General features: G+C 54.9%; 1 protein-coding gene across 1 annotated transcript; it reads left to right on the plus strand.

The window, feature by feature from the left end:
- On the plus strand, positions 1 to 27,222 carry RNF24 (ring finger protein 24). The gene is made up of 7 exons (XM_086464154.1): positions 1 to 28; positions 2,187 to 2,268; positions 13,372 to 13,521; positions 20,400 to 20,442; positions 22,419 to 22,460; positions 25,912 to 25,991; positions 27,084 to 27,222. The coding sequence occupies exons 3-7, from the start codon at positions 13,379 to 13,381 to the stop codon at positions 27,220 to 27,222; spliced, it is 447 nt and encodes a 148-aa protein (XP_086320280.1). The 5' UTR covers positions 1 to 28; positions 2,187 to 2,268; positions 13,372 to 13,378.
- Positions 27,223 to 27,242: the final 20 nt, after the last annotated feature.

A 27,242-nucleotide genomic window follows, 5' to 3' on the forward strand; every position in this document is an offset into this window, starting at 1 on the left:
TTTGGAGGCAGGAGGAGCAGCCCAGCAGGTAAGAAGATGGGCGCAGGCAAATCGCCCACCGAAATTGGGTGGGAGGGAGCACAGCCTCCCGCCCGACGGCTTCCCACTGAAAGAAATCCATCTGAGTGTCGTGCCTCGCCCTCCCCCCCGACCAGGCTCTTCGTCCTCGCAGCCTGCACGGAATTCAGCTGCCGGCGTAGCGTAAGGATCGCATTAAACTCCTCTCCAGGCAGAGCTTTCTCGCGAGCGGGCCGGATATTTCCCTGGTGCTTTAGACTCTCGGTTTTTCTATTGTTCTGGATTAAAAACCCCCGTTGCCAAGCCGGGCTTCCCCCGGGGCGAATTCCTGGCTCGTGGGTTATGAGCGCAGCTGCGGGGTTGGTTTTAGCTGGATGGTGACCCGGCATCTCGCTCTCTTGGCGTCCGAAAGGGGAAATAAAAGACGAGGGTTTTGGAGACTCTCGAGCGGCCAAAGCGGGACGGGATTGCAGCGGCGGGTGGTTTTGTGGCTGAATAAATAGGGATCATCTCAGCCCAGAGCTGGCTGGAGCCCGTCCGCTGGCTGAGCCTTCCGCCCCGCTTTCACTTTGCCTCTGCACCGAAAACAACCCCCCTCACGGCTGCGCTGAGCGTTGTTCGGGGGCGGCGCTTTGGGAGGAAAAGCAGGAAAAATGGGTCATTTCCTCAGCGCACGGGGGATGCTGAGGGGTTGTGTGCTCCTGCCTGCCCTTGGGGCTTCCCCCCTGGCACCTCCTGCATCTCCCCTCGGTGCAGCAGGAGGAACGGGGCAGGGGGGTGTTGCAGCCGGGCGAGGGGCTGGAGACGAGCCCGGCATCAGGTGGTTTATTCCCGTCTCTGGAGGAGCCTTGGATGCTGAAGCTGGGAGCGTTGCAGGGAGTTAGGAGCTGGGCTGCACGGGGATGGTGTGTGTTTTCCCAAAGCCAAGAGAATATTTTTCTGTGCCTAAGGAGAGAAAAACTATATGGTACCCCATGAAAATGGGCTGGAGAAGGGAGATTGCGCTGCCATCCCATCAGGCACCTCCGAAAGGGGTGTCTTTAAGCCAAGCCCTGATGCGGTTGAGTCCTGGTTTGAACTGAGGTTCCTTTCTTGGATGGGATTTAGAAGAGGAAAGAAGCGAGCACTAACAAAAGTTTGCTTTTCCTCACCAAAAGACCACCTGAAGCCTTTTTTTTTTTTTGCCTGAAGCCTCCTTTAGCTTTTGATTTATTTCCGCTGTTCACGAGCCAGCGCATCAAACTTAGGAGCAAACTGCGGTTGGTATCAAAACCCAGGTTGCACGTTGCCTGCTTCATCTTCTAAATCAAATAATTTATCCCTTAATATAATGAATTATTCTTTGCAAGCGTAGCAGCAGGTACCAGACTGTTTACACGAGGGTACCACGTTGTATTTCACCGCCTCAATAACGCGGGTCCTTGCCGCAGGGCTCTGCAAGTGAAGGTGGCTGCGGAGCTGGGCACAAAGTTTGGGTGGATTCGCTGCTCAGAAGTTCCCCTGCTTTCTTACTCACTGTTGATGTTTCCCTTAGCCAGTGCAGAGCAAGTTGAGGGGGTTGGGGTGGGACTATTTTTAGCTGGAACATCATTCCCAGAAGAGCGGGACCCCAAAAATGGATCGTGCCGCCCCGGCGGGATGCTCGCCTGGGATGGGATCCCGCCTTTTGGCCGCGGCGGGGCGAGCTCCCTGGGCTCGCCTCGGGTACCAGACGACCCTCCACGGCACTGGGATGGAAATCACCCTTTTCCACCCCAAAACCAGCCCCGGTGAGGATTTCTCGGCGAGGACTCGCTGTGTGGCAGCCGTCTCTGCGGGCTGCTCTCCGCTTTTGTTTACATCTGGTAGAAAACTTCTTAAATTTACTGGCGAGGGAGTAATTCTAATCCTTTCCAATGAGATCAACGGATTAGTGTCTCGGATGCTTATAAAATTGTGAGGATTAGCCGAGCCTGGGTTGTGGGTTTTTTTTTTTTTTCCTCTCACCATTTTCTCTCTGCGCCGTGTAACGTCATCGCCGCGCTTTAGAAGGGGATCTCTGTGCCGAACCAATTTATGGGAGCCTTTGCCACTCAAAGCCTTTCAAAACAACGTCTTCATCCTCTCCCTCGCTCGCTCTGGCTTTATGTGCGATATTAGGGTGTTTTTTTCTCTCTTTTTTTTTCCAGCGCCCCTGGCACCAAACCGCGGTAGCCGTTCAGCAGATACGTTGGGTTTGCGTGGCTGGGCTGCGTGGCGGCACCCGTGCGGGTAAGTAGGGAGCTGACCCGAAAGCTTTCCTCGGTAGAGACTTGGCAAAATCACGTCTCGAGACGAGCAGATCCTGAAAACGATGTTTCTTCACGAGGTGGCCCCTTGCTGCAAAGATTTCTGGCTTTTGTGGTCCCTCCCCCAGCGTCCTCTTGGTTATAACCCGCGCTTTCTTTGGGACGCGATCGCTAACCGGCTCGCGAGGAAAACCACGTGGAGGAGGGTTTAGTTCCAACCCCGTTGCTGCCGCGATGCCGCCCCGTCCCTTTCCCCGCAGGGTGGTTTGTTCAACGCCTTTTCTCCCGGGTCAATGGCTGCGCCGTCGCTTGACCTGCGTGAGCGAGGCGATCCCGAGCTGCCGAGCGGTAGGAGCTCCGAGCCAGGAATTTCTGGCCCCGACCCAATATACTTTCAGAGGCGAGGTTTTAAATATATACAAAGACAAGCTCATCATTTCCACTCTACTAATGAGGCCGCGGCGTTTTCATTGCAACGTGCCAATCGCCGCCGCGGTGGTATTTTAGCAGCCTTGTACCGTGAATCCCAATGTGATTGAACATGGCAGCCCCCGCGGAGCGGAGGAAAACCGGCTTCTCCCGCTGAATTTCAATGATGCTTCTGGGCGGCCCTGCCCGAAAATCCCCGCAGCGGCGGGACCTTGCCTTGCGTTTCGTCTCCGCGCGGGTTTTTCCCCCCAAACGCCGCCGGTTTGGGGCAGGAAGGGTAGGAATGGGTTGAAAGAGGAAGAATGATGTTTGAGTTGGAGGAGGGGAAAGCCTTGGGTTTAAAGCTTGCTTTTAAAAACTGCGGGGCTGGCTGGTGCAGGGCGGCAGTGGAACAGCCAGCCTCGCTGGAAGTATCTTAAACTCGTAGTAAAAACCGAACGCGAGGGCTCCCGGGCATCATGTGCTCTCTTGACCTTTAAAAAGGCACTCGAGGCAGCCTGCCTGCTCGTTGCTAAGCCGACTCGTTAGTGCCACTCGTACGTTTTGCCTTCTCCTCGGCGAGGCGGCACCCGGGGATTTGTAAAGATCCGACAGCAAACCGTTCCGCGCCTGCAAGTCGCGCTGGTGATTTTTAGCTTTGCTGCCCGAGGAGGCCCTGGTAGCCTTGAAGCAGCTGGAAAACGTTGAGCAGGTTTTGTTCGGTCGGCTGCAAGAAAAACGCGAACGTTAAGTTTTAAGTTGGTTGGTTATTGGGTTTTTTTTTTTTTGATGAGTCCTACAGCAGCAGCACGCCCGTAACTTCGGGTTTTACTTATTTAGGACTCAATTTATGAGAAACCCTTGTAAGAAGCAGCGTCTTTCGGCAAGGTGGGGGTGCGGGTAGGTAGTGCTGCACCTTCGCACGTGGCTATCCACCACCTCCTGGCGACAGACCCCCCCCCCAGGGTGCAGGTACCCCTGAATTTTAAGGTCCCTTGACTTTCTCTGTCCCGCTAAGGTCCGGCCGCGGTGCTGAGGAGAACAAGGGGTGAGGATGGTGTCCCACGGCGTCGCCTTTGGTGCCGAGACTCTGCGCTGCAGAGGAGATACGTGTGGTGGGTTTATGCATATTTATCTCCCCCGAGCACCTCGCTTGGCCGTGCAAGTCTGGGAGTGAAAAAGTTCCTTTTCCAGCTAAATTGTGAGGGTTTGCAGCCACCTTTGCTTGTGCCGATCCTCTGGGAGCGAAGCAGTTTGTGTCCTGTATCCATAGGGCTCCGGGGAGGGTTTTTTGCTGGACTCTGAAGTGTTGCAAAATCCCTCGGTCTCTGTTAGCAAAGCAGAAGGAACGATTAAAAAAAAAAAAGACTCTCCGAAAACCCAGTACTTCTGTTAAAAGCAGGGGAAGGGCGGGCTGACGGCGCGGCTCGTTTTTCTGGAAGTATTAGGAAAAACAGCAAATGGCAGTGACGTGGCATTAGTGTAAATTCCCAGCAGGCTGGGCTTTGGGGTTGTTTGGGTTTTCCTGCAGGCTTTTGAATGCTGTCAGCATCTTAAAATACAAACCTTGCAGAATCGCCGTGGGCTTGAGGGGGGGTGGCTCCTCCGTAGGATTTGGTTTAGTGACTTTTTTCCGGTATCCAGACACCAGCTTTTTCGCTCGACTGCATCCAGCTACCTCTTCTCCTTAATTTTTACCGCAAATATTAAGAGTGCTGTTAATAAGAGTCCACGGAGAGCATTCCTGAGGTCTGAAATCCGGGAGCAGGCTGCAGCAGCATAAAGAGGAATTCTTCCCTCTCTGGCCTCACGCTGCTTTTCCACCGCGAGGCTTTACAGCCATCTGGATCCCCTTTCAGATTATGTCCCCCTCCTCCCCCCGCCCCCCAAAAAAATCCATAACCTAGCAACCTTATTTAGTGTAAATGAGAGCATTATGCCTTCCTGCATCCCAAATGGTGCTTGGCTCCTCTCGCTGCCTTTATGGGTTGGCTGCTCGCAGCTGCCAGCCCCATCGCCGGCGCAGGGCGCGTAGCTCCGGCAGGATTTTGTAGGGATTATTGATGCCTGGATGTTGCACTGATTTTATTTTTTTTTTCCTTGTTAAAGGAGCTTAGGAAACAGGGGGAAAAGGGTTGCAGGAGGGCGTTTAGTCCATCTGCTTCTCAATTCAAAAGAGTGGAGAAGGCTGGTCGCTCTTCTGCTCCGCAGAAAGCAATTTGCTTTTGTTCAGCCTGGAGATGACCTGGATCGAGACAAGATGTTCTTCCAGGTGTGATATTTTGGGAGCCCCCTCTGGCTCTCGGTGTCAGGAATCTGCTAATTCCGCGGAGCGTTTAACACCAGCTTCTCTGCTCTGGCCCTTCGGCGGTGTAGGCCGAGCGTTTCTCGTGGGGTTTCCGATCCGCTTCTCCCGAGAAACCCATTATTTGGGGAAAACTCTGCAAATGAGGACAAGCAACAGCAAAGGGGGAAGAATTTCCCCCAAATTAAACAATAGGGGTTGGGAGGGGGCTGCAACGTGTGACGTGAAGCTGCCCACCCCGTGGTGATGTCTGACTTCATCCATGGCTTTGCTCGGTCTAAAATACTCCCGTTTTGGTAACAAAAATGTGTTATTCGATTTTTTTAGCGCCTGAGCTACAACGTACGGGGTGATGCGGTGGCAGGCAGGGCTGGAGGCAGCGTGGGGTGACGTGGTCCCATCACCCTGACCCCCTACGGGGTGTCGGGGGGCTGCTGCCTTCTGCTCTCACCGCCTTAGGGACGGGGCTGGGGGCAGGAGGAGGCGGCGGCTCATCCTTTCCCACCGCGTTTTTCGTGAGCTCAGAGCATCGTGACGTTGGATCTGGGATGGAGCCGTGTGCCAGGGAAAGGGAGCAAAAGAAAAAAAAGAGGAAAAAAAATCCCCAGGGCCAAAGGGAAAAACTTCCTGAAGCGTTGTTTCATCGCCGAGAAGCGAACCGAGCCGTGCGCGGGGCGGCTTGTGTGCGCGTGTCAGAGGGAGAAGCTGCCCACTCCGCCTCAAACCCTCCCGAGAAGTGCTCTTCATCTCCTGAAGCTCCATCTCCCCGATGGGAGCCCAAGCAAGGCTCCCCTCCAAACTCCTCTTGCCCTCCAAACTCCTCTTCCCCGCTCCTGCAGACCAGATTCAACAGCACTATTGATTTTTTAATTTTTTTTTTCCTGTTTATTTTTTGCCTTTTTTTTTTTTTTTACTGGAACTTGCAAAATCGGCCCTGAGCAAACCTCTGGTTTGCCTTCCCGACTTTAAACTCGGCAATGGGAGCTGCAGCTGACCTATTTTCTGCGCGGTTCTCTGCCCACAGTAGCAAAACCATTTCCACGTGTAAAGGTGCTCTTTGGTATGAAGGTCCTGGGATCGTTTGTGTGTTAAACTGTCCGGGATCAAAAGCGCTCGCTGAAAACACCAGCGGTACCGCTTGTGCTGCTGGGTATTTCTCCCGTTACAAAGGCTTTTCTGGTTTTTCCCGTGGCCAGTTGCTTCGTGGCGTTGTCACATCCCTCTGTCTGCGTCCCCCTGCCCAGAGGCGGTGGAGAGGGTTAAGGTTTTGTGCTCGGGAGCTGGCCCAGCTGGGGATTGTGGCCAGGAAATTTCCTGATTCCAGTTCAAAAAAAAAAAAAAAAAAAGCATCGGATTCGCTCTTGGGGAGAGAAGGGAGCAAAGGTTCGAAGCGGTTCTTGGTTGGAGGTCGGTTGTGTTCCTTGGTTGTCCAGGCAAACCACAAAAATCCACCCCCAAACCCCCGCGGGGCTGAAACGGCTCCAACAACCGGGTTTGGTTCCGTTGGACGCTCCAGCGTCCTCCTCTGCTCCCCAAAGCCCTGGACGAGCCTTGCTGGATCTCAGTGCGGCTCTGCCCCGCGGTGCGAGGGACCCGGCGGGGTGCTCTCCGGTCCCGGCACGCTCCGCCGCGCCGCCGTTAATCCCGTTAACCAGTAACGCTGCCGAGCCGTGGCTTTTGGCGCTCCAGGAGGGCCCGGCTGGATGCTCGGACACGGCCGGGCTGCAGCCTGACCCTGGCCCCGTAGTTCTACGAAAATCGCAGCGCGCTGAGAGATGTTTCTTCCCCTCCCTCTCAGTCCTGCTGTCCCCTGGTTTCGGAGCAGCGTCGAGCTTCGCCCCCCTTGCTCCACCCCAGGCGAAGGCGATGCGGCTGCGGGGCCCCTCGGGCGACGGCGGCGCTGCTTTCGGGGCTTGGCTCCGCTTTTCCCACCGCCACGCTGCGCATCCCCGCGCTGGAGCGGCTCCAGAGGTGGAGCTGAAGGAAATTCCTTCCAGCTGCTTGAGGTCAGGGCTTGGCTTTTCTTTCGGGGTTCGCGAGGGGGAGGGTTGCCTGCGCGGGAAAAGCGGGCATCTCCCTTTTTAAACACCTGGAACAACCTTTTTTTTACATGTTCTCCTGTTAGGCATGCCCGTTAAACAGCCTTTGTTTGTTGTGGATTTATGGCGTGGAAGAATACCCTGCTTCGCTGTACGACTCGGGGGGTTTCAGAAAGGTCTTGCCAGCTGCTCGCCGTTTAACTTTCAACCGAGTTAATAACCGTTTTGGTTAAAGCTGCATAAAACACGCTGCGGCCTTGCGTGACGCCTTTGAAACCCGAGGCGCCGTTCGCGCCCGCTTGAAATCATTCCCATCGATGAAATATTTCAACTTGGAGTTTCGCCACGGCTTAGCCTTTTCTTTTCCCTGAGATCCGTGGTTTCGGTTGGGTGACGGGAACCTGCGTGCGCCGGGCTTTGCCGAGGTTTTTAAAGCTCCGTGTTTCCTGGAGATGGGTCGGCTCCGGTGGGATGCTGCAGGGACGACCAGCTCCGTCTGGTTTCCCCAGTTAAGGGTTCGGGAGGTTCAGACCAGGCTGGGTTCGCTTTGAATCCCTGCGGAGGAAGTTGTTCATCTCGAAAACGTAAGGTGAATCCCTCTGAAAATGGGGTTTTATTGACATCAGCAGAGGCAGAAACCACCCCTCCACGCAGCGCAGGGACTGTATTTAGGTGTGGATGCGCAGCGCCCGTGCACTGGTGTTATAAATAAATAATACTGAAGTGTAAAAAAAGCAGCTCCTTTTAATAAGTAAAACCCGGAGAAGGAGCACACGGTTCCAACCCGTGTGACAGAGCAGCAGGAGGAAGAAAATTCACAGCTTTCAGCCCCTGCATGATGCTCGTGGCATCGCCTGCAGCGGACCAGCCGCATCCCCGGGGTCACCCCCCGGCCTCGCGGCTCTCCTGCCTCGCTCCCCTCCTCCCTGCCTCAGTTTCCCTGCCTGTGAGAAGAGAATCGCCTTCTTTATTAACGCCTTTGAGATCTCGTGATGAAAGCTCTGGCGAAGAGGTCGGCCCCGCTGATTAAGCGCATTAAGCGCTCGCTGTGACTCTAACAGGGATTAATTGGGCTGGGTGGCTGACGGAGGTTCGCCTTTAACAGCCCAACGGGTAATCCAAGCTCTGCCAAGCCGGCGAGTTAATGCTGACCTGCAACACTTGCCTTCCTGACTCCTCGTTACGCCACTAACCCGGACGTGGCTTTTAATGACAGCTCGGGTTCGTAGCCCTCGAAGAAGCGAGGGCGCGCTCGGCTGATTCACGGGAGGGTGGGAGGCAGGAGAGGGCGCGGAGCTGGGGTCGTGCTGCTGTCCCCCGCTCTCTGCGTCCCGTTAAACAAATACCCTCCGGTTCCCCCCCGTGCTGCCGCCTGGGGAAAGCAGGGACGTTGCTCTGCTTTAATGGGAAGGCGTTTGCAATATGTATATAGGTATAAACTCAATAAATTGTGTGTAATATGTTGTATAAACAAAATATTGCAGTACAATACATTGGAATATAAAGCGAGAGCGAGCAAAGAAGTATGTATGCATCTCGATTGATTTATTTACTTTTTTTTTAGTGTGCACTTAAAAGATTTTCCTCCAGCCAGCCCTAGGGACTCCCGTAGGGTTTCCCTGGTTCGGGGCTTTTTCTTCCCACTCTTTCTCCGGGTTTTATCTTTCTTCAGCAAACTCATTTCTCCTGTCCGGAGCGCTGCTGGCTGGCAGGCACCCTTCGATGTTTCACCGTCCTCTCCCCGTGGTTTCTCGCTCTGCGAGGACACGCAGACCCGATGGAGCCAGGCACGGTCTGGGGGAAATGGGGCATCGGGCAGGTGGCTCCCCAAATTCCCCACCGCTTCCGCTCTGCCGACACAGCAAGCTCAGTTTTGAGATAAAGACCAAGTTGGCATCTCCCCCCGCCCCACACCCCATAACTTCACGCCGCAGAGAGGGTCGCATCCAACCCCCTTTTCTCCAGGCAGCTTGTACCCCCCCCACCACCAGCATCCCGGGGGTGGTGGGTGCCCCAGGAGGAGCATCTGCCTGCTCTGAAATGCCTTGGCCATGGAGAGAGCAACAGGGAGACTTTTTGTTCTGCCCCAGAAACTTTTCATCCTTCTTTATGGCTCCTTTTTTATTTCTTTTGGCTGCGCTCTCACAAATCTGAAGCAGATTAAAATACAGTTCCTTCCCCCCTCCCGGCTCCCCTGAAAAAAAAAAAAAACCCAACCCCAAAGCTTGGCTGCTCAACATCATCAGATTTCAATGAAGTCTTTTAAAGTTAACAGTTTCCTGGATCTTCTGCAGGCTAACTTATTTTTTCCTTCTAAACTCCGTGTTTTTTGCCGTAACGTTTCTCAGCTGTTGCAGCAGGAGGAAGGGAGGACCAGGGTGGCTCTCATGTGGAGAAGGTTATTTCAGGCAGGGCCTGGAGGAATCTGCTGTGGGACTCACTGGACTTGCACCGTAGGGGACCGAAGGTTGTCCCAAGGAGCCTGAGCCCCCACGGTATGGCCAGTAGGTAGGTCATGGCTGCATCGGTGATGTCTTTTTGGGGCAAAATACCGGAGAAGCGGTACTGTTGGGGGAAGAGAGTAGGATGCTGCGGGTGGGATGGAGCTCCGTTTCTACTGACCGTTCGTTCGCCGGGGGCTGTGACGGTTTGTAGCTGCGGCTGCGGTCGTGGGGACCGGTGGGAGAGCTGCACAGCTCGGCTGGACGCGGCCAAAAGGAGTCGTTCTGGCTCGGTGGGGTTTGCTGCCCAAAATGCAGCCGGGGTCCTCCTTACCCTCCTGACCGGCCTCCCCGCCGTCTCCGCTTTCGACCTCGGTCCGCTGCGGCATCTCCTGGTGGGAGAGCCGAAGCGAAGCCCCCAGCTCGAGTAAGAAAAGCGAAGTTAAAGGAGTTGTAAAGGAAAGAAAAAATAATAGCTCGGCGCTGGTTGGTTTTGTGGCCCCTTCTCCAAGAGCGGTTTCACTTTCCTTGCAAAAAATGGCCCGAAGCTGCCCCGGGTGGAGGACGTTGGACGTTCTCTTGGGTGGTTGAGGAGCTGGAACCAGCCAACCTTGACCAACGCCAGTAACTATCAGCACAAGCCCGAGGGTGAGCGGGGACAGCCGGAGCCTCGTCCTCCAACCGAAACATCCACCGTGGCGTGAGCGTGACCGAGGGGAGAGCCCCTGAACCGTCTCAAATCCCTTTGACCCAGCAAACGGCGCGGAAATGGCGACCCAACCCAACCCTACGCGGCGACGCCGAGCTGCGCATTAACTCTTGCCAGAGCCGGGAACAAAGGTTTGGGGGCTGGTTTTGCCTTTTTTTTTTTTTTTTTTTTTTAATTGATTTGCAAAGCAAAAGAGCTTGGCCGAGCGGAGCAAGTATTGGTGGAGGAGCGTGAGCTGCTGGGTGGTTGGTGTGCTATAAAATCCCATCCCCACCAGTGCTCGCAGCGGGGGTGTGCTGGCTCCCCCCCCGCCCCCGCCGCCCCGAGCTCTTGTAGCGTTTCCACGTTGGCCGGGAGAGTTTCTGAACATGCGTGTTGGTCTCTGGAGGCTTTAATCAAATCCAGGCTTTACCAGAAATCGCCTCGAAACTTCCAGCGAGCCGAGGAAAACCGAAAGCAGCCGGAGCAAGGAGGCTTTTGGGCGGGTGTTGGGATGCGGCGAGGGGCGCGGGGAGGGTGCGGGCGAGGGGCTAGCGCTGGCCAAGCAGCCGGGATGAAAGGTGAGTCCGCTCCCGGCGGCGTCTCGGTGCGTGTGTGATGGGAGGATGGAGGAAAAACCCAGGGGGGTTGGCAAAAAAAAAAAGGGTCTCGAGGGGGAAGGGAGATGCAGGAGCGAGGATGCTGCTTGGAGGAGCGGGATGTTCGGAGGATGCTTTGAGTTTTGGAGGAGCGGGACGTGCGGAGGATGCTTTGAGTTTTGGAGGAGCGGGACGTTCGGAGGATGCTTTGAGTTTTGGAGGAGCGGGACGTTTGGAGGATGCTTTGAGTTTTGGAGGAGCGGGACGTTCGGAGGATGCTTTGAGTTTTGGAGGAGCGGGACGTTTGGAGGATGCTTTGAGTTTTGGAGGAGCGGGACGTTCGGAGGATGCTTTGAGTTTTGGAGGAGCGGGATGTGTGGAGGATGCTTTGAGTTTTGGAGGAGCGGGACATTCAGAGGATGCTTTGAGTTTTGGAGCAGCGCTCCCTGGCGTGTTTGGGTTCAGGTCCTGCGCTTTCCCCGCTGCCTTCTCACCCCACACAGGACGGGGAGCCGGGCGATTAATGCACCCCCGCTCCGGGGGGCGGGGAGGGTTTTGTTATCCCTTCGTGATTTTATTTGGGAAACAGGACTCAGGCTTCAGGTACTTTCCCTGCTTGTTGTGCAGCTTAATTGCACGTCCAGCCCTCTCCTGTGGGCAGAAGGGAAAACAAGGCGTATTTTTGAACTTCCTTTTCTAAGCTGGGGGTGGGTGAACTTTATGCCTGGCCAGAGACGGTTGTGATCATTCAAGGGTGAATGACTCAGAATGATTGCAATAGAAAGGAACAAGAAGAAGAAATAATAAATATGTGCTTTCCAGTTAAGGGGTTTGAGCGTTAACGTGGCGTTACGGCAGTGAGGGTTTTTTTTTTTACGGCCATACAGAGACATCAGGCTGGTTTTCTGCCTGACTCCTGAAAAACACCCTGTTTAGGGTTATTATAACAGATGAGCGTCCCGTGCGATGAATCATAAAACTAAAATCATGGGAGAGACGACACGCTGAAGTCGTTATCCCAACCAGCTGCTCGTGGTGTCACTGGGGAGGGGAGAGAGGGTTTTGGTCACGCGTCCGAGACGTGGTACATCGACAGCCAAAAGCGTTGCCTCTTCCTCTTGGCCGCGTTGGGGTTTGGCTGGGGGGAAGCAGCCTGGGGTTGTACTGAGGAATAAAGCCAAAACCGGCAAAAATGCCCCTGGAACCACCAAACCTGCGTCTCGCGTGGTCAGAACGAACCAAGTCTCTTTTATGCCCCCTGTCATTTCTTGGCGGCGCCGCCGTATGGCACGGGAATGTCCTGGTCCTCCTCTTCCTGCCAGGGATGCGCTCGGGAGCGCGTGGAACCCGCGCGATGGGTTTGGAGGGGGGATTTCTGCAGAGTGAGGGATCTCAGAAACCTGCAGGAGGGGAAGAAGGGGAGGAAAATCTGCAGGAGGGGAAGGGAAGGGAAACCTGCAGGAGGGGAAGGGAAGGGAAACCTGCAGGAGGGGAAGGGAAGGAAAACCTGCAGGAGGGGAAGGGGAGGAAAATCTGCAGGAGGGGAAGGGAAGGGAAACCTGCAGGAGGGGAAGAAGGGGAGGAAAACCTGCAGGAGGGGAAGAAGGGGAGGAAAACCTGCAGGAGGGGAAGAAGGGGAGGAAAACCTGCAGGAGGGGAAGAAGGGAAGGAAAACCTGCAGGAGGGGAAGAAGGGAAGGGAAACCTGCAGGAGGGGAAGGGAAAGGAAACCTGCAGGAGGGGAAGGGAAGGAAAACCTGCAGGAGGGGAAGGGAAGGAAAACCTGCAGGAGGGGAAGAAGGGGAGGAAAACCTGCAGGAGGGGAAGAAGGGAAGGAAAACCTGCAGGAGGGGAAGAAGGGAAGGAAAACCTGCAGGAGGGGAAGAAGGGGAGGAAAACCTGCAGGAGGGGAAGAAGGGAAGGAAAACCTGCAGGAGGGGAAGAAGGGAAGGAAAACCTGCAGGAGGGGAAGAAGGGAAGGAAAACCTGCAGGAGGGGAAGAAGGGAAGGGAAACCTGCAGGAGGGGAAGAAGGGAAGGGAAACCTGCAGGAGGGGAAGAAGGGAAGGGAAACCTGCAGGAGGGGAAGGGAAGGAAAACCTGCAGGAGGGGAAGGGAAGGGAAACCTGCAGGAGGGGAAGGGAAGGGAAACCTGCAGGAGGGGAAGGGAAGGGAAACCTGCCTTGCTACGAGGCTTTTTGGCTGCTTTTGGTATTTGGGCCTAATTAACGAGGGGTTTGGGGATCCTCGGCTGCAGCTGGGGCAGCTCGGATGCAGATCCCTGCCGTCCAGCTGATGCAGCATTTAACTTGAAGGATGATGTTCGTAAGGAAGAGGGGAAAATAGCTGGAGGAGAAGCTCCCAGCGGGAGCAGACAAACCCCAGCCCCGGCTGATCCAGCCCCGCTTTGTTTTCAGGGTTACCGAGCTGGGGGGCTCAGTTTTGGGCAAGGATGCCTTTGCCTCAGGGGGCGAGGAGTGAGGCGGCGGCGGCGCTGCTCAGTGCCCCTCTCCTTCCCTGCTCCGCCTGCCTTTGGAGGGACCCTGGGTCTCGGCAGGGCAGCCCGTGCTGCCGGAGGAGCCTCACATCCCTGTGTTTTCTCCCTCAGCCTACCCATGAGCTCGGACTTCCAGCATTACAGTTTCAGGATGCCGAACATCGGGTTCCAGAACCTGCCTCTCAACATATATATCGTGGTTTTCGGCACGGCCATCTTCGTCTTCATCCTCAGTTTGCTCTTCTGTTGCTACTTGATCAGGTAAGGGAATGTCCCCCGGCTGCTCCAAGAGCTTCCTCGGCTCAGACCGAGCCTGTCACCGATCCCTCCATCCCGAAACCAGGCTGGCATCGCCTTGTCTTCCCTCAATGCGTCTCCTGCCAACCCCATGAGACCCCTGAAGCGGTTTAACTTTGCCTCATCATCAAAGAACTTGCTCGGCCACGTAGTGCCAGACCCAACGTTCATCCCTAATCGATGAACGATAGACCCGGCGGGTGCTGACCGCCGTCCGCCCGGCACAGCTTGGAGCTGCCGGTCCCACAAGGCCCTTCCAGTGCCTGCCTTAAAAACAGGAGGTGTATTTATACGTGTGCTCAAACGGGCGTGAAAACGTGGTTGGCTCCTCAGAAGGACGGAAAAGGGATGGTTTATGGTCCCTGCTTTCTGCTTAATGTTTCAACACGTTTTCCGCTTTAATGAGTAACTTGTGTACTGTGTGCTTAAGAAATGTTTAATACCTGTTCCATTCGTTATTGTACACAAATTGCTCCTTCAACAGCGCAGTTTAGAGATTAATGATGCAGAGTTGATTCGTTAATCTGAACAATGGGGAGCGGGGCGGGAGGGTTAAAGGCTGTTCCACTTTGGGGCTCGTTTTAATTATTTTATGGGCCATCAGGGAAGAGAGCCGGGCCACTAATTGAGAGGAGAAACTCTTCCTGCCGGAGGGAAAGCGAGAGGCGAGAGGGGAAAACCCACGGTGCCTGGGAATCGAGGCAGCCGTGGGGGCAAGTTGTGCCGATAATCCGGGACGCGGGGCCGGCCGCACCTCTCCCTGCGGCTGGGAGAAGAACGCGCCGCTCTGCCGGGAGCGGCTCCCGAAATCCTGCGCGCCCAGAGCTCTCCTGCCAAGTGGCAGAAGGGCTTTCCCATCCCCTTTCCCTCCCCTCTGGCTTTTCGGATGCCCCCAGCTCCCCGCTGGCCGTAGATCCGTGGCCTCCCCTCCCTCTGTCCCCGTAAGAGAGGTGCCTGGTCTCTTCTCGCGCCACAGAGGCTGCGTCTGGCTGGCTGACAACAGCCAGTCCCACCGGGTTTTCTGTCCAGAGGGTGTTGAAAATGGTTTGTCCGACTTTTACAGACCAAGGAAGGAAGATTTCAGTGTTACCTTCTGAATATTTGGTCATTTCCACCTATTTTCAGCTCTGTACGAAGCAAAACCTCATAAAACTTGCAGGTGAGCCCAAAGCCAGGCTTCCCCAGGGGGGATTTGGGCTGCCTGGGCATCGTATCTTCACTTTTGCCCGCAGTTATGCACAAGAAAAGGGTGTTTGAAGGTGCCACCCATCTGTCCACCCCAGCAGGCATGGCAGAGGCAGGTCGAGGGGTCATCCCCAGCGAGGTGATGCGTGTCTCGATGCTCGATGTTAACAAGGGATATTGCCTCTGCGTCCAGCTTTCGCACGTTCACCGGGAAGCCAGGGGGAGGGGACGCCGAAAAAACAGACAAATAGCATTCAGAAGGCTCAAGGACGTGTTTTGCCCGGATTGAGCTCGAATCTATATGGCTCGCTTGCAAGATGAGGAGGTGTTTGGACTTTCAGAGTGTTTTCCTGGGCACCGGGTCTTGCTGGGTGTGTTCTGCCCCAAAGAAGAAATAACAAGCAGTCATGTCTGGAAGATCAAGTTAGAAAATCTTCAAATTTAGAAGGTGGAGGCATGTTGTAAGAGAGAGGGTGAGTAACCGTCGAAACAAGCCAGCAAGGGAAGTGGCAAGTCCTCCGTCTCTTCGTGTCTTTAAATCAAGACAGAGCGCCTTTCTGGATGAGACGTTTTGGCTCCCGTTCCCGGGAGTAACGAAGTGCTATTTAACGACCTATGATAGATGGGAGGTTGGATTAGATCATCTAATGATCCCTTTATAGCCCTAAACTCTATAGAGACTCTACAAATCACTCTTCAAACCACCACCCCCCGTTCCTCTAGTGGCAAACCGGAGCCAAACAAGAAGCCTCCAACCCTCCGGTTCGGGGGATTTCGCCCTGCCATGGGTTTTAGCCGGGCCAGGAGCATCCTGGGTAGAAAAGCTCGAGCTTTGGCATGGTTTGGAGAGCCTTGGGAGATGGACAGTGGGACGAGGACCACGTGCCTGCAAGTGAAGAGCATCCCACCCGATTGCTCCGGGCACGGTTGGCCGCGTCGCTCCCCTTCAGTGCCGTTGAACGCCGAAGCGTTGCTGCGTAGCAAGCAAAGACCCGTGGCCCTGCGGCGGGAGGATTTGGTGTATGAAGTAAGATGTTGAATTTCAATTGAATTTTTCCCCGTCCCAAACCAGCTGCTGAAGCCTCCTGGATTACCCCGTGCATTCCTGACCCCTTCCGCGATGAGATGCGCGGCTTTAAGGCGGAATGACGGCTGGAGGAGGAGAGAGGTGTTAATTCACCGAGCAGGTGCCGCGGGGATCAAACCGTGTGATGGCAGAGAAACCAACCCAGGGCAGAGGGGTGCGGCCAGGGACGGTCCCTTGGGGAGCTGCTGGGGCTCTGCTGGCGCCCGGGGGGGTTATTTGCAGGTAGCAGCGGCTCGTGGCTTTCCCCAGGCCTCGCTTGGGTGCCGAGGCGGCGCAGCCCATCCTTCTCCCTCTTCTCCTGCCTCACTCATCTCCAAATATTGGGCAAACAACAAGTGGAGCTCGTGGCACCATCCTCCAGGCCCTGGTTCTCATTGGCAGCTCTGGGTTGGAGCATCCCTTGCAGCCCTCCTCCTCATCCCCGCCTGGGGAGGCATCCGGAGCGTGGAAAACCCAATATCTGGTGTATTTACCCCGAATCGCAGAGCTGTTGGCATTAAGTCAAGGCTGCGCCGGGGAAGGTGGGCACGTGGGCTGCCGCCGTGTCACCACGGGGTGCGCTGCCTGCTCCGAGGGGAGGAAGGAGTGACGTTCGGAACCGGCTCGGCTCGGAACGGGGTCTGACCGGGGTCTCAGCCAAAAGCAGAGCAGCGGTCGGTGAATCTCGAGCTCTTCTGGCGCTGCAAACCGCGCTGGTACAAAGCAAGCGTCCCGCCCTCGTGGCTGCTGCCTCTGCTTGGAAAACTTTGGGGAAAAAAGGGAAGAAAAAGGAAATGAAATGTTGCAGGCAGCTGTTTGTGTCTGATGTCTGCTGCATTAATGAAAGGGATAACCTCCTGGTGCCATCGGTCCCATCCAACCCCGTGCAGAGGGATGCCGAGCCGAGCGCTGCCGCCCCGGGTGGGAGCTGCGGCCCCCTCGCTCGCTGCGGGTCGCACGGGGCTCGGCTCGGCCCGGGCTGGAGCTCCACGAAGTCTGCGGCAGGCGCAGGGTCCGTAGCTCTTCAAACCCCCCCTTTTTTTTTTTTTTTTACAAAGCCGTTTCCTTCTGCCTTCAAACCTGCCGGGATCTAAACGCCGCGGTTGGGTTTGGAGAGCCCGAGGAGCCCAGTGTCGCGTTTTGAGGCTGGGCCGGCCACTAATGAATGACAGAGGGTCTCTATTAACCCCTCTCCCCTCCCAAAAAGGGAAAAGGAGAGAGAACAAGGGAGAGAGGCTTTACGATTTGGAAAAGAAAACTAAAACAGCTTTAATGAAACAATAACAATAAAAGAAAATAATAAGGAAATAATTAAATACATACAATATGTACAAATATACACAAAACCAATACCGAGCCCAACTCCCCCCACCCTGATGACGATACGTCCCCACCACACCGCAGGGCTGGCACTGGGGCAGTCCCAGGCTGGACTGGGCAGCAGACAGGGACGGGACGCAGGAGCAGGACTCAGGCACTGGATTCAGGGATGCACGGATCGGGATCGACAACAGAGGAACAGACAGAGTCCTCCTCAGATGTCGGCCATCGAAGAAGCCAGGAAGAGACGAAGAGAGCGAGACCCTCGTGACCCCTCAGCTTTACACTGACCATGACGTCCATGGGACGGAACACTCGGTGGGTCAGGTTTGGGTCACCTGTCCGGTTCACCTCTCCCTGCAGGGGTGACTTTTTTCGTGCTTGTGACCCTTTTCCCTCCCAGCACCCCAACACGCAGCACAAGACTCAGCAGTGACCTGGGTCACCATAAGAACAAGGATAAGCCAGGGCCTCCCTGCATCCCATTCCTTGGTACGAGCTATAACCATCAGGCCTTGTCACTGCTGGGAGCAGTCCCTGCCTGGAAAAACAGGCTGCTGTTTCAGAAAGTGCCGTTACTTAGAGGAGAATTAACTGAAAAATTAAAGCGCTTAAGCAGAATTAGTTCTGGTTTAGCCCAGACCAGGACACCCAGCCACGCGCCGGCTTTTCAGACGCTGTGTGGTCCCTTATCTAAACGAGGCCTCTGCCAGCAATTCCTCCCGAGTCACAGCTCTTGACACTGGATGGATGAAGCCCTGGGTCCGGCGGGGAATACGGCTTGCCAGGATACGAGGTCTCCTTACGACAGCTGCGCTGGGTCCGGCCGGGATCCGGCTGGCCTGGGAGCCTGGATTTGAGAGGAAAGCGTGGAGGAGCCGGCGCGCTTCGGGACCAGATGTGCTCGTGCCGTTCCCCACCACCTTCAGGGAGGTGGGATGTTTTTTGGAGGGGGCCAAAATCCCCCCCAGCGTACAACGCCAGCCCGTGGCATCGTAGCATCCACGCTCTGGCCGCGCGGAGCTGCGCCGACCCGCGGCCGCTTCTTCCCCATCCCCGGGCGCCTCCGCAGCGGCCGCAGGCGCTCGGGCTCGTTCGGCGACACCTTCCCTCCGCTGGCGTTGGCACCAACGTCTCGACGCTCCGTCAGATCCTTTTTCCCGTGCTGGGAGATTTTTTTCCCCCCCCTCCGCTCCTTGGATGCGGTCTCCAGCCGCGCATCTCGCTTCGCCCCATCTGTCTTTCATAACCGGTTTCCCAGCCGCCGGGATCCCTGCGGATCGGGCTGGTTTCATCCCGTTTTCTCTATTGTTCGGGCATCTTCTGCTCGGGGTCGTTGGCGGAGGGATGCGACCCCGGCCTTCTCCTTCCCGCCTGCGGCCGTTTTCCCCGCGGCTCTGCAGGCAGATTCCCTGCATCGTCGTCGGGATTGCTCCCCGTTAAATTCAGCGCTCGGGAGCTGACTTTTCGCGACTCTCTCTGCAGCCTTACGGTGTATTTTCACCCATTCCTTGACTTTTAAGGCCCATGACGTTTTGGGGGGTTGTTTTTGAGCAAAACAAAGCACAGAGGTAGATTTTTTTACATCCTATTTTCATAACTCGCCCGCTGCGGCCTTGCAGGATTGGAAAGTCTCCAAGGGCGCAGGGTGAAACCGCTGGGGTTTGAGACAGCCCCCAAAATATTTTCAGAGAAGTGAAGTTACAGGCAAGGGGGTTTCCCGTCCAAAATCACACTCGAGGCTGGCTGGGGAAAACACTCCAGTGGCTGTCCAAGCCCTGCAGGCTCACACGGACGTCTTGTTAAAAGTCCTTGCCCGGCTCTTCAGCCTTGATGGCTTCCCCCGTGCGTTTTCAGAGCACCTCGCTGAATGCCAGGTCTTGCCGTGAGAAGCAGTATTAGTTGTTGGGTTGGATTTTTTTTTAAGTGTATTTATTTGAGGAGCATAATCGGCTTCTCCCACCGGCCGATGCCTGCAGAGCGCTCTGCTGGGCTGTGGAAAATGGGCGGCTGCTCGTTCTGCCGGGGAAAGAGGTTTTATGAATCATAGTTTGAACTGAAACCTGTGGAGGGAGGTGGGGTGGGGGTGTGTGGGTGGGTGTGTGTGCTGTTTCCCCCAGGAATGGGGAAAAATGCTCCCATCCGTATCTCCTGGAGAGGGAGGGGACGGGACTGGCCCTTGGCTTGTGGCCTCGAATTCTTGCTGCCACCGACTGGACTTCCCACCGTGGCAGGTGTCTTTGGGACGGGTCCATTCCCTCCATCTCCATCCCTTGATTTGCTCCAGGATTGGGTGCTTTTGGGGACCAAAAAAAACCCACTCGGAAACCCAAAGTTGTGCTGAGCGCAGTGCTTGGAAAGGTGCTGGTGAGGAAGCAGCTTCTGCGGGTTGGGATCCTGGTTTTGCTCCACCGGCTCTGGCCCTGGCTCCTTCCCCGTGACTGGGTGGACTGGTCACCCCGTGCTTTAACACGGCCCACCCCATCTGCTCTCCTGATCAAAGAAAATCCTCCAAAATCCCAAGAAACAGGTTTGTTCTGCTGCGGTTTTTGGCAGGTTTTGGCAATTAATAACCTCTAGTTATCAAAATACCCGCTGTGACAGGAGGCAGGAGATGGAGGACATCCCGTTGCTTCTCTTCCAAAGCTTTCTGCCCTGGTGGCGTCTTCGTCCTTGGCTTACCCAACCTCTCGTGGAACGCTTCTTCCCGAGAGTTTGGGAGGCAGGAGCAGCACCATCCATCTTACAACTGAAGATGAAACTGTGTTGGAGGAACCCAACGTCGCCCGAGCAGCGTGATGGGGGGCTTTGGTGGGAAACCTCTGGGCAGGGAGGGCTCCTTCCCCATCCTCGCTTCCCTCCTCTTTGCCTCCCTGCCCCTTGGAAAAAGGGGCCACATCCAGTCTGGGAGTTGTCGGCAGCAGAACTGGGGGTGTTTGTGGCGGCTCCTGATTTACTCAGTGGCTTTTGCTGGTCGTAACGGTGCAGGTGATGCCTGCGGGGAAAATCAGGGGGGTCCAAGGAGGAAAAGGGGAGGAAGTCCTGTGCTTCTGGACAGAGGTGTTGCCTTCCCAGCTACAGGGGAAGCTGGCTCTTGCTCAAACGCGCCGTTCCGTGTGGCCCTTCTCCTTTCCAAAGTGAAAAATTAAACAAAAAAATTAAAGTATTAAATCCAGAAAGGAGGGAAATGGAAGGTTTGCGGTATTACAGGAATAATAACTGTGTTTGTTCCTCGGCCTGTCTTCACAACTCTCCCCCGTTTCGATTGCAGGCTCAGACATCAAGCGCACAAAGAGCTTTACGCCTACAAACAGGTGAGACGACGCGCAGTAAGTTGTCTCCTGCTCCCCGCCTGCTTCGCCCCAAATCCCCGCCGGAGCAGCCGCTCCTGGAGGTTTCCTTGCGCTCCTGGAGGTTTCCTTGCGCTGTTCCTTCTCCTTGGGAGGCTTTTGGGCTTCGACGAGGAGTTGGAACGCCGGGGCAAACTCCTGGCCTTGCTGATTTCATTGTTTCCTGCCAGCGGGGCGCCCCGGGGGCGTTTCTCACCTCCAGGTCTCCACGTTCAATGTGTTGGGTAGCATCAAAACTAGCTTTTTGGTGTCTGGTCATAACATTATGCTCTTTAGCTCCGTAAGTCAAAGCGTTCTAGTAAACTTCCTCTGTTACAACAGAAAAAAAGAAAATAACTGGCACAAAAAAATACTGCACCAGAAATTTCTGTGCTAAAGACTCACAGGATGAGAAGAAGGAGGTCAGAGCAGAAAAAAATATTTTCTTTAGACTTTTGACCAAAAATTAAATTTCTTGGAGTTAACACAATGCCCTACCACTAACCCTTCCGCTGAAGGTGCTTGAAGTTTCCCTGTTGGAGGATAAAAACTCTGGGGTAATGTTGGCCAGTCCTCTTCTAGAACGTGGAAACCTTCCCAAGGGAAGAAGAGTCTGTCACCAAGATACGGCCAACTGGCTGTGTCTGGCCCAGAGTAAGAGAGGTGATGGTACCAGCTTTTTGCTGGGAAAGGACAGGAACTGACTGTGTGAAATCCCGTCTCAGGGCATCAGACGTCAGAGATCCGGTATTTCTGAATGTGTAGTTTCAAAATAATATGCAATTAAAAGTGGACATCGTAATATTTTTCCCTTCCTTTTCTCTTGCTACGCAAGTTTATTGAGTAAATGATAGATGTGGACGTGATAACAGCACACACAGCTAGTAGCATGGTTGTCTGCCTGCCCAGTCCCTCTTGCCAACGTGTTCTACCCGTTCTAGTGCTCCTTCCACCAGGGTGATGGTAACTACTTGTCACCTACCACAAATAAGAGTGTTCGATTCTTGTTTACCTGCAAGCTTTATAGAATTCATTTCTGCAAATGATTACGCTTTCTGTGGTTTTGACTCTGCAGCCCGAGTATATTCGGTTTTCTTTCTAGAAGAAAGCAAATTAGGACAAATCCCAACAAACACGCTGGTTTCCTGACATGCTGAAAGTGTTACTGAAAAACCACGTTATAAATCTGTCACAACTCAGAATCAAACTGATCTTTATTAGGATTACTCTATCTTCAGAAGTCACAGAAAATAGTCCCTGAGCGGTGGGGACATCTCCACCCCCTGGAGCACCTCAACTGGCCAACCTCTCCAAACTGGTGAGCGGGAACGCCGTCGCTTCCCCGGCAATCAAACGACGTTTTGTGGGGTCCGAATCCTCTCCCCAGCTTGGACCCGGCTGCTCCGAGCCACCCCCCGGCCTTGGGGCTCTCGTAGGGACCTCTCGTAGGGACCACCTCCGCGTCCCCTTGGCCAACCCCTTAAAATCAACAGGGCCAAGGGTTCCGTGGCCGGTTGCTGCTTCGACGTCCCGTTTTCTCGGGGGCTCGTGTCATTTTTCTGCCTCTGATGCGTCGTGCGAGCTGGAAACCGGCTGGACTGGGGCTGATAAGGGCTGATAACGCACGGTCACCCTGGGTTTGTGGCCCTCCCCGGGTGTTCAGCCTGGATGGAGGGAAAACGAAGTGGCAGACATCCAGGGAGGAGCTTGTAGCAGAGCGTGGGAGCCCGGGAGGTTTAGATTCCGGAGGAGACGTAGATTTGGGCCTCCTGCTGGTGGTTATAGCCGTGCCAGCGCTGCCGGCCTCCTGTTCCTGCGCAGGGGTGAAGACCCGATGCGCTCCCCGGCTCTGCTGGGTTCACTGGGAGTTTCTGGTTCTACTGGGGTGCTAGATGGGAACTCGCTTCACGGAGATTTTTCCACAAATAGCCGCGCCCTGACCCCGGTGATCTGTCTTACAGGTTATACTCAAGGAAAAGGTGAAGGAGCTGAACCTCCACGAGGTGAGTACGTCCCTGGGGCGGCCACGTAGTGGCAAAGACTCCCTCACCCTCCTCTTCCTCGCACTGGGGAGGGGAGGAAGGGCAGGCAGAGGTAGGAGGGAGCAAAATCAACTCTTGTCGGGAGCAAAGCACGCAGCTTGGGTGGGCTTTGGCCGTCTGGAAAGCGCAACTGCTTCGCTTGGGGTTGGAGAAACGGGGCACCCCGCAGCCTCGAGAGCCTTCGTCCCGCTCCGGGAGTGCAGCGGGGGGCTGAGGGGGGGCTCGGGGGGGGCTCTGGACCCCCGTCCCAGCAGCCAGCCAGGATGCCCCGGCCTTGGCTCTCGGCCTTTTGGCCGGGGCGAGAGGCCCAGGAGCAGCGTGAGGAGTCCCAGGAGCAGCGTGAGGAGCCCCGGGGGAACCTGCGGCCGCTGCAGCCAACGGGGAATCCGTCGGATTTCATGAAACCCGCCCGGAGAGGATGTTACCCGGCTCCCGAGGCGGGCAGGCATCACCGTTTGCTCGGCGGCCTCTCAGCCCATGGCGGGGAGCGCGGCCGGGGCAGGGGAACGGCAGCTCCTGGCGCCGCTCGGCTCTGCGGCCGGTGTGACCGCTTGTTTGTGCCGCCGGCAGAGGCCCGTCGGGAAAGGGGGTCTGGGTTAAACCACCTTCCTCCTCCTCCTGGGTCCCCTTCAGCTGCTACGGCATTATTAGTATTTATTGCATTATTTTTAGTATTTTTGCATTATTTTTAGTAAATTTTGCATTATTTTTAGTATGTATTGCATCTTTTTGAGTATATATTGCATTACTTTTAGCATTTTTTGCATTATGTTATTATTTTTGCATTGTTTTTAGTAATTTTTGCATTGTTTTTTGTGGTTTTGGGTTATTTTTAGTAATTTTAGCATCATTTTTAGTATATATTGCATTATTTTTAGTATTTTTTGCATCATTTTAGTATTTTTTGCATTATTTTTAGTATATATTGCATTATTTTTAGTAATTTTTGCATTATTTTTGGTATTTTTGCATTGTTTTTAGTAATTTTTGCATTATTTTTTGTGGTTTTGCGTTATTTTTAGTATGTTTTCCATTATTTCAGTATTTTTGCATTATTTTTCATATTTTTGCATTATTTTTAGTATTTTTGCATTATTTTTAGGTTTTTTGCATTATTTTTCATATTTATTGCATCATTTTCAGTATATATTGCATTATTTTTCGTATTTTTTGCATTATTTTAGTATTTTTTGCATTATTTTTCGTATTTTTGCATTATTTTTAGTATATATTGCATTATTTTTCATATTTTAGCCTTATTTTTAGTAATTTTTGCATTATTTCAGTAATTTTTGCATTATTTTTAGTATATATTGCATTATCATCATTATTATTATTATTATTATCATTATCATGATCATTATTTTTATTTTTATTGTCATCACGGGGATGAAGAGCTGTGGCTCGGAGGGGAGGCAGGGGCGGCCTGGGCCCTGTATAACCGGCGGTTACGTCCCCCTCGGCCCCGCCGCCCTCGGAGCGTGACCCCACCGGCCTCGGGCGGAGGGAGCTCCGCGGGGCCTGACCCGACACCGGACCCGAACCCGCTCCCCGGCCTCTGCCCCTCGCCCCCGGGGCGGCGGTGGCGGCGCAGGGGGGCACTGCCTGGAGGCAGCAGCCAAAGGGGGGGCTGCTCCGGCCTGCTTTGACTTGAACCCCCTTTTTCCCAGCCCCGAAACCGGGGGGGGGTTTCTTCTCAGATTTGGGAGGAGGGACTTTGCGTTTCAAGGGGGAAATCGCACCGTGTGGGCGCAGCAGCGGCTCCTCGCCTTGAGGGGAGGCTGAAACACACCCCGGGGTGACCACGTTACCCTCAGCACCCCCCCCCCACCTGCCCACCCCTTGAGGCGGGAAACACGTTGGTTGTTCTCCACGGGTTTTCCAGGCTGCTTTGGGGCAGGGCGTCCCGATTGACAAGACTTATTTTTGAGGCTGAAGTTGAGCAGGAATCTGCTCGAGCCCTGCTGCAAACACGGGCCCTCATGACGGCTGAAATGCCCACCCACATCCCGAGTCCGTGCGGCTGTTAAATACCAGCTCCCTTGGATAATAAGCCGCTTTTTTGACATTTTAATGCCCTGAGCAGAGCAACAGGAGCCCACCCCACGTTTCACCCTCCCCCTCCGCTCCCCAAAACCCCAGGGGTTAAACCCCCCAAGGGCAGGAGGGTGGCGGAGGGATGGAGCGGTCCCATCTTGAGGCCCCGATTTCAGATCTGCTGGTGTTGAACTGACTTGCAGTGGGGTTTTGGGGGGGGTTTTTTCGCCGGCACGCAGACTCAAAAGCGCTTCCCGGGGTGAGAAGCTCGTTGCAGGAGGAACCGGGGAGCGCGCCAGCGCTGGGAGCGGTCGCGGTAACCCGCCGTCCTCCTCCTCCATCGCCCCTGTTCCCGGCTCTCCCAGCCCAAACGCTTTCGGGGAGGACGAGGGGTCCGTGGGGAAGGGGATAGAGCAGCTCGAGCGCTTCCCTGGGAGTCGGGAAAAGGCTGGGAAGGATTTTCTCCAGCTCCCTCCAAAACATCCCTTTTTGGGCATTCAGATTTCGGTATTTACAGTAAGAGGTTCTGCAAGCGGAGCACGGGGCGGGGGGGGGGGGGGATTTTGCAACCTCCCGGGGCGGCTGCCAGGGCTCACCCGGAGCCTCGCAGAGGGGAAAGTCCCCACCGAGCTCTTCAGCCCCATGGTTTTGGGTTTGTTTTTCCCCTGTTTTTTTCCATCCCGCCGCCTCTCCCAGGCTTTCCCAGGGCTCAAGATGTGCCAGTTCCTTGGGGGCCAACCCGAGCAGCTACGCCAGAGTTTGCTCGCTCCATGAAAGGTCTCTGCTGAGCTTTGGGGGGGCTGGAAAGTATCGACGGGGCACCGCAGCCCCGGGAAAGCCGGGAAGCTCCCATGGCGCTCGCCAGCCGCCTGCCTCCTCCCGAGGGCTTTTGGCCGCGGCCCTTGTTTCGGGCTGCTGGAGACTCCCAGGCCGGTGGGAAAAACAGCTGGGAATATCCACAATCCCTGGGAATATCCAGAATGGGGTCAGGGAAAAACCAGCAGCGTGGGGGGAAGGAGGTTTCGGGCTTTCACCCCTCGGCGGTGCAGAAACCTCCCAAGCGTTTCTTCTGCCGCACAAGGGGCAGGGGAAAAAAAAAAAAGCAGCTTCTCGGCCAAAACGGAGGGTTTATAGCAAAAGCGTTTGCTTTCCCCCACCCCCAGTGTGTCCTCGCTGGCATCAAGAAGCCAAATTGCCCTTTTTTTTTGTTTCCCCAACCAAAGGCAGGGGCAGCACCGGGGAGATGATGGGCCTCGCTTAGGGCGGAGGGGGTTTGGGGGGGGGTGGGGGGATATTTTGGCCGTTTTGGTGATGTTTGTGCAGAAAAAAAAACCCGCTTCCCGGCTGCTGACTTGCCTTCTCTCACGCCTTTCAGATCTGCGCCGTTTGCCTGGAGGAGTTCAAGCCCAAGGACGAGCTGGGGATCTGTCCCTGCAAACATGCCTTCCACAGAAAGTAAGTGCTGGGGCGCCGGGCTGCCCCGAATCCTGCCCGGAGAGGCTCTTGGCGTGAGGTTTCCTGGTGCTGCTGCTCCTCGCCTGGGGTTTCTTCCCACCCCAGCTCCGGGGGAAGGAGGGGAATGGCAGCAAAAGCTCCTGACGGGATGAATTGGAGCGTTTGGGGCAGTCAAGGTGCTTCGCTTCCAAAATGTGTACGTGCGTTCGTGTGTGCGCATTCACGTGTATAAAATGTGTATGTATTTATAAAAGAGATACTCGGAGCCACTGCAACAAGCTCCCCAGGGAAGCAGTCACGGCCCCGGGGCTGGTGGTGTTCAGGAAGCGTTTGGGCATCGCCCCTGGGCGCGGGGCCGAGCGTGTGGGTCGCCCTGTGCTGAGCCGGGCGTTGGCCTTGGGGAGCCTCTGGGGCCCTTCAGCTCCGGCTGCCATTCTGTGAAGAATGGAGAGATAGATGTAGATATAGATATAGATGTAATGTTTTAATATACGTATTTTATAAAAATGTAAAACACTATGAATTTTATATGCTTGAAGCAGACACGTTTTTGCATTATTTTAGTATTTTTTGCATTATTTTTAGTATATATTGCATTATTTTCCGGGGGTTTTTGCATTATTTTTAGTATATATTTCATTATTTTTTATATTTCATATTCGTTCTGTATGTGCAATGTATGTATGTGATGCACATACACATTTTATAGATTATCTATTTTTAAAATTCATGTATTCCTATATACCCTTTTGTGTATACACGGGTTTTCTATATTTTCGTGTGTGTGTATGCATTTTTATATCTTATTTTATAAATAGATCGATGTGCACAAAAAAATCCTACTGTATGTACACGCGCACAAAAAAGTCCTAATAAAATCTAGAGGCCCCCGAATGGCGAATGAACAATTCGGCAGCAGCAAAACCCAGGGAGGGCGACCACGGCTCAGCCCTGGCGTGTGGCCCGTCGCTCGCCGAGGGGTGGCTGCCACCCCAAAGGGGCGCAGGAGGCAGCCGCTCGGGGGGGGGGGGGTTGACAGCACCCCGAATGACCCCCCTTCACCCCTCTCTGTGTGTGTGTGTCCCCCCCCAGGTGCCTCATCAAGTGGCTGGAGGTGCGGAAAGTCTGCCCGCTCTGCAACATGCCGGTGCTGCAGCTCGCCCAGCTCCACAGCAAGCAGGACCCCGGCCCCCCCCAGGGCCCCCTCCCCGGCGCCCAGAACATCGTATAGCTCCCCTGCCCCACGGGCCG

This window comes from Leptosomus discolor, chromosome 4 (assembly GCF_034619465.1).
Source record: "Leptosomus discolor isolate bLepDis1 chromosome 4, bLepDis1.hap2, whole genome shotgun sequence".
In the NCBI taxonomy this organism is placed as follows: Eukaryota; Metazoa; Chordata; class Aves; order Leptosomiformes; family Leptosomidae; genus Leptosomus; species Leptosomus discolor.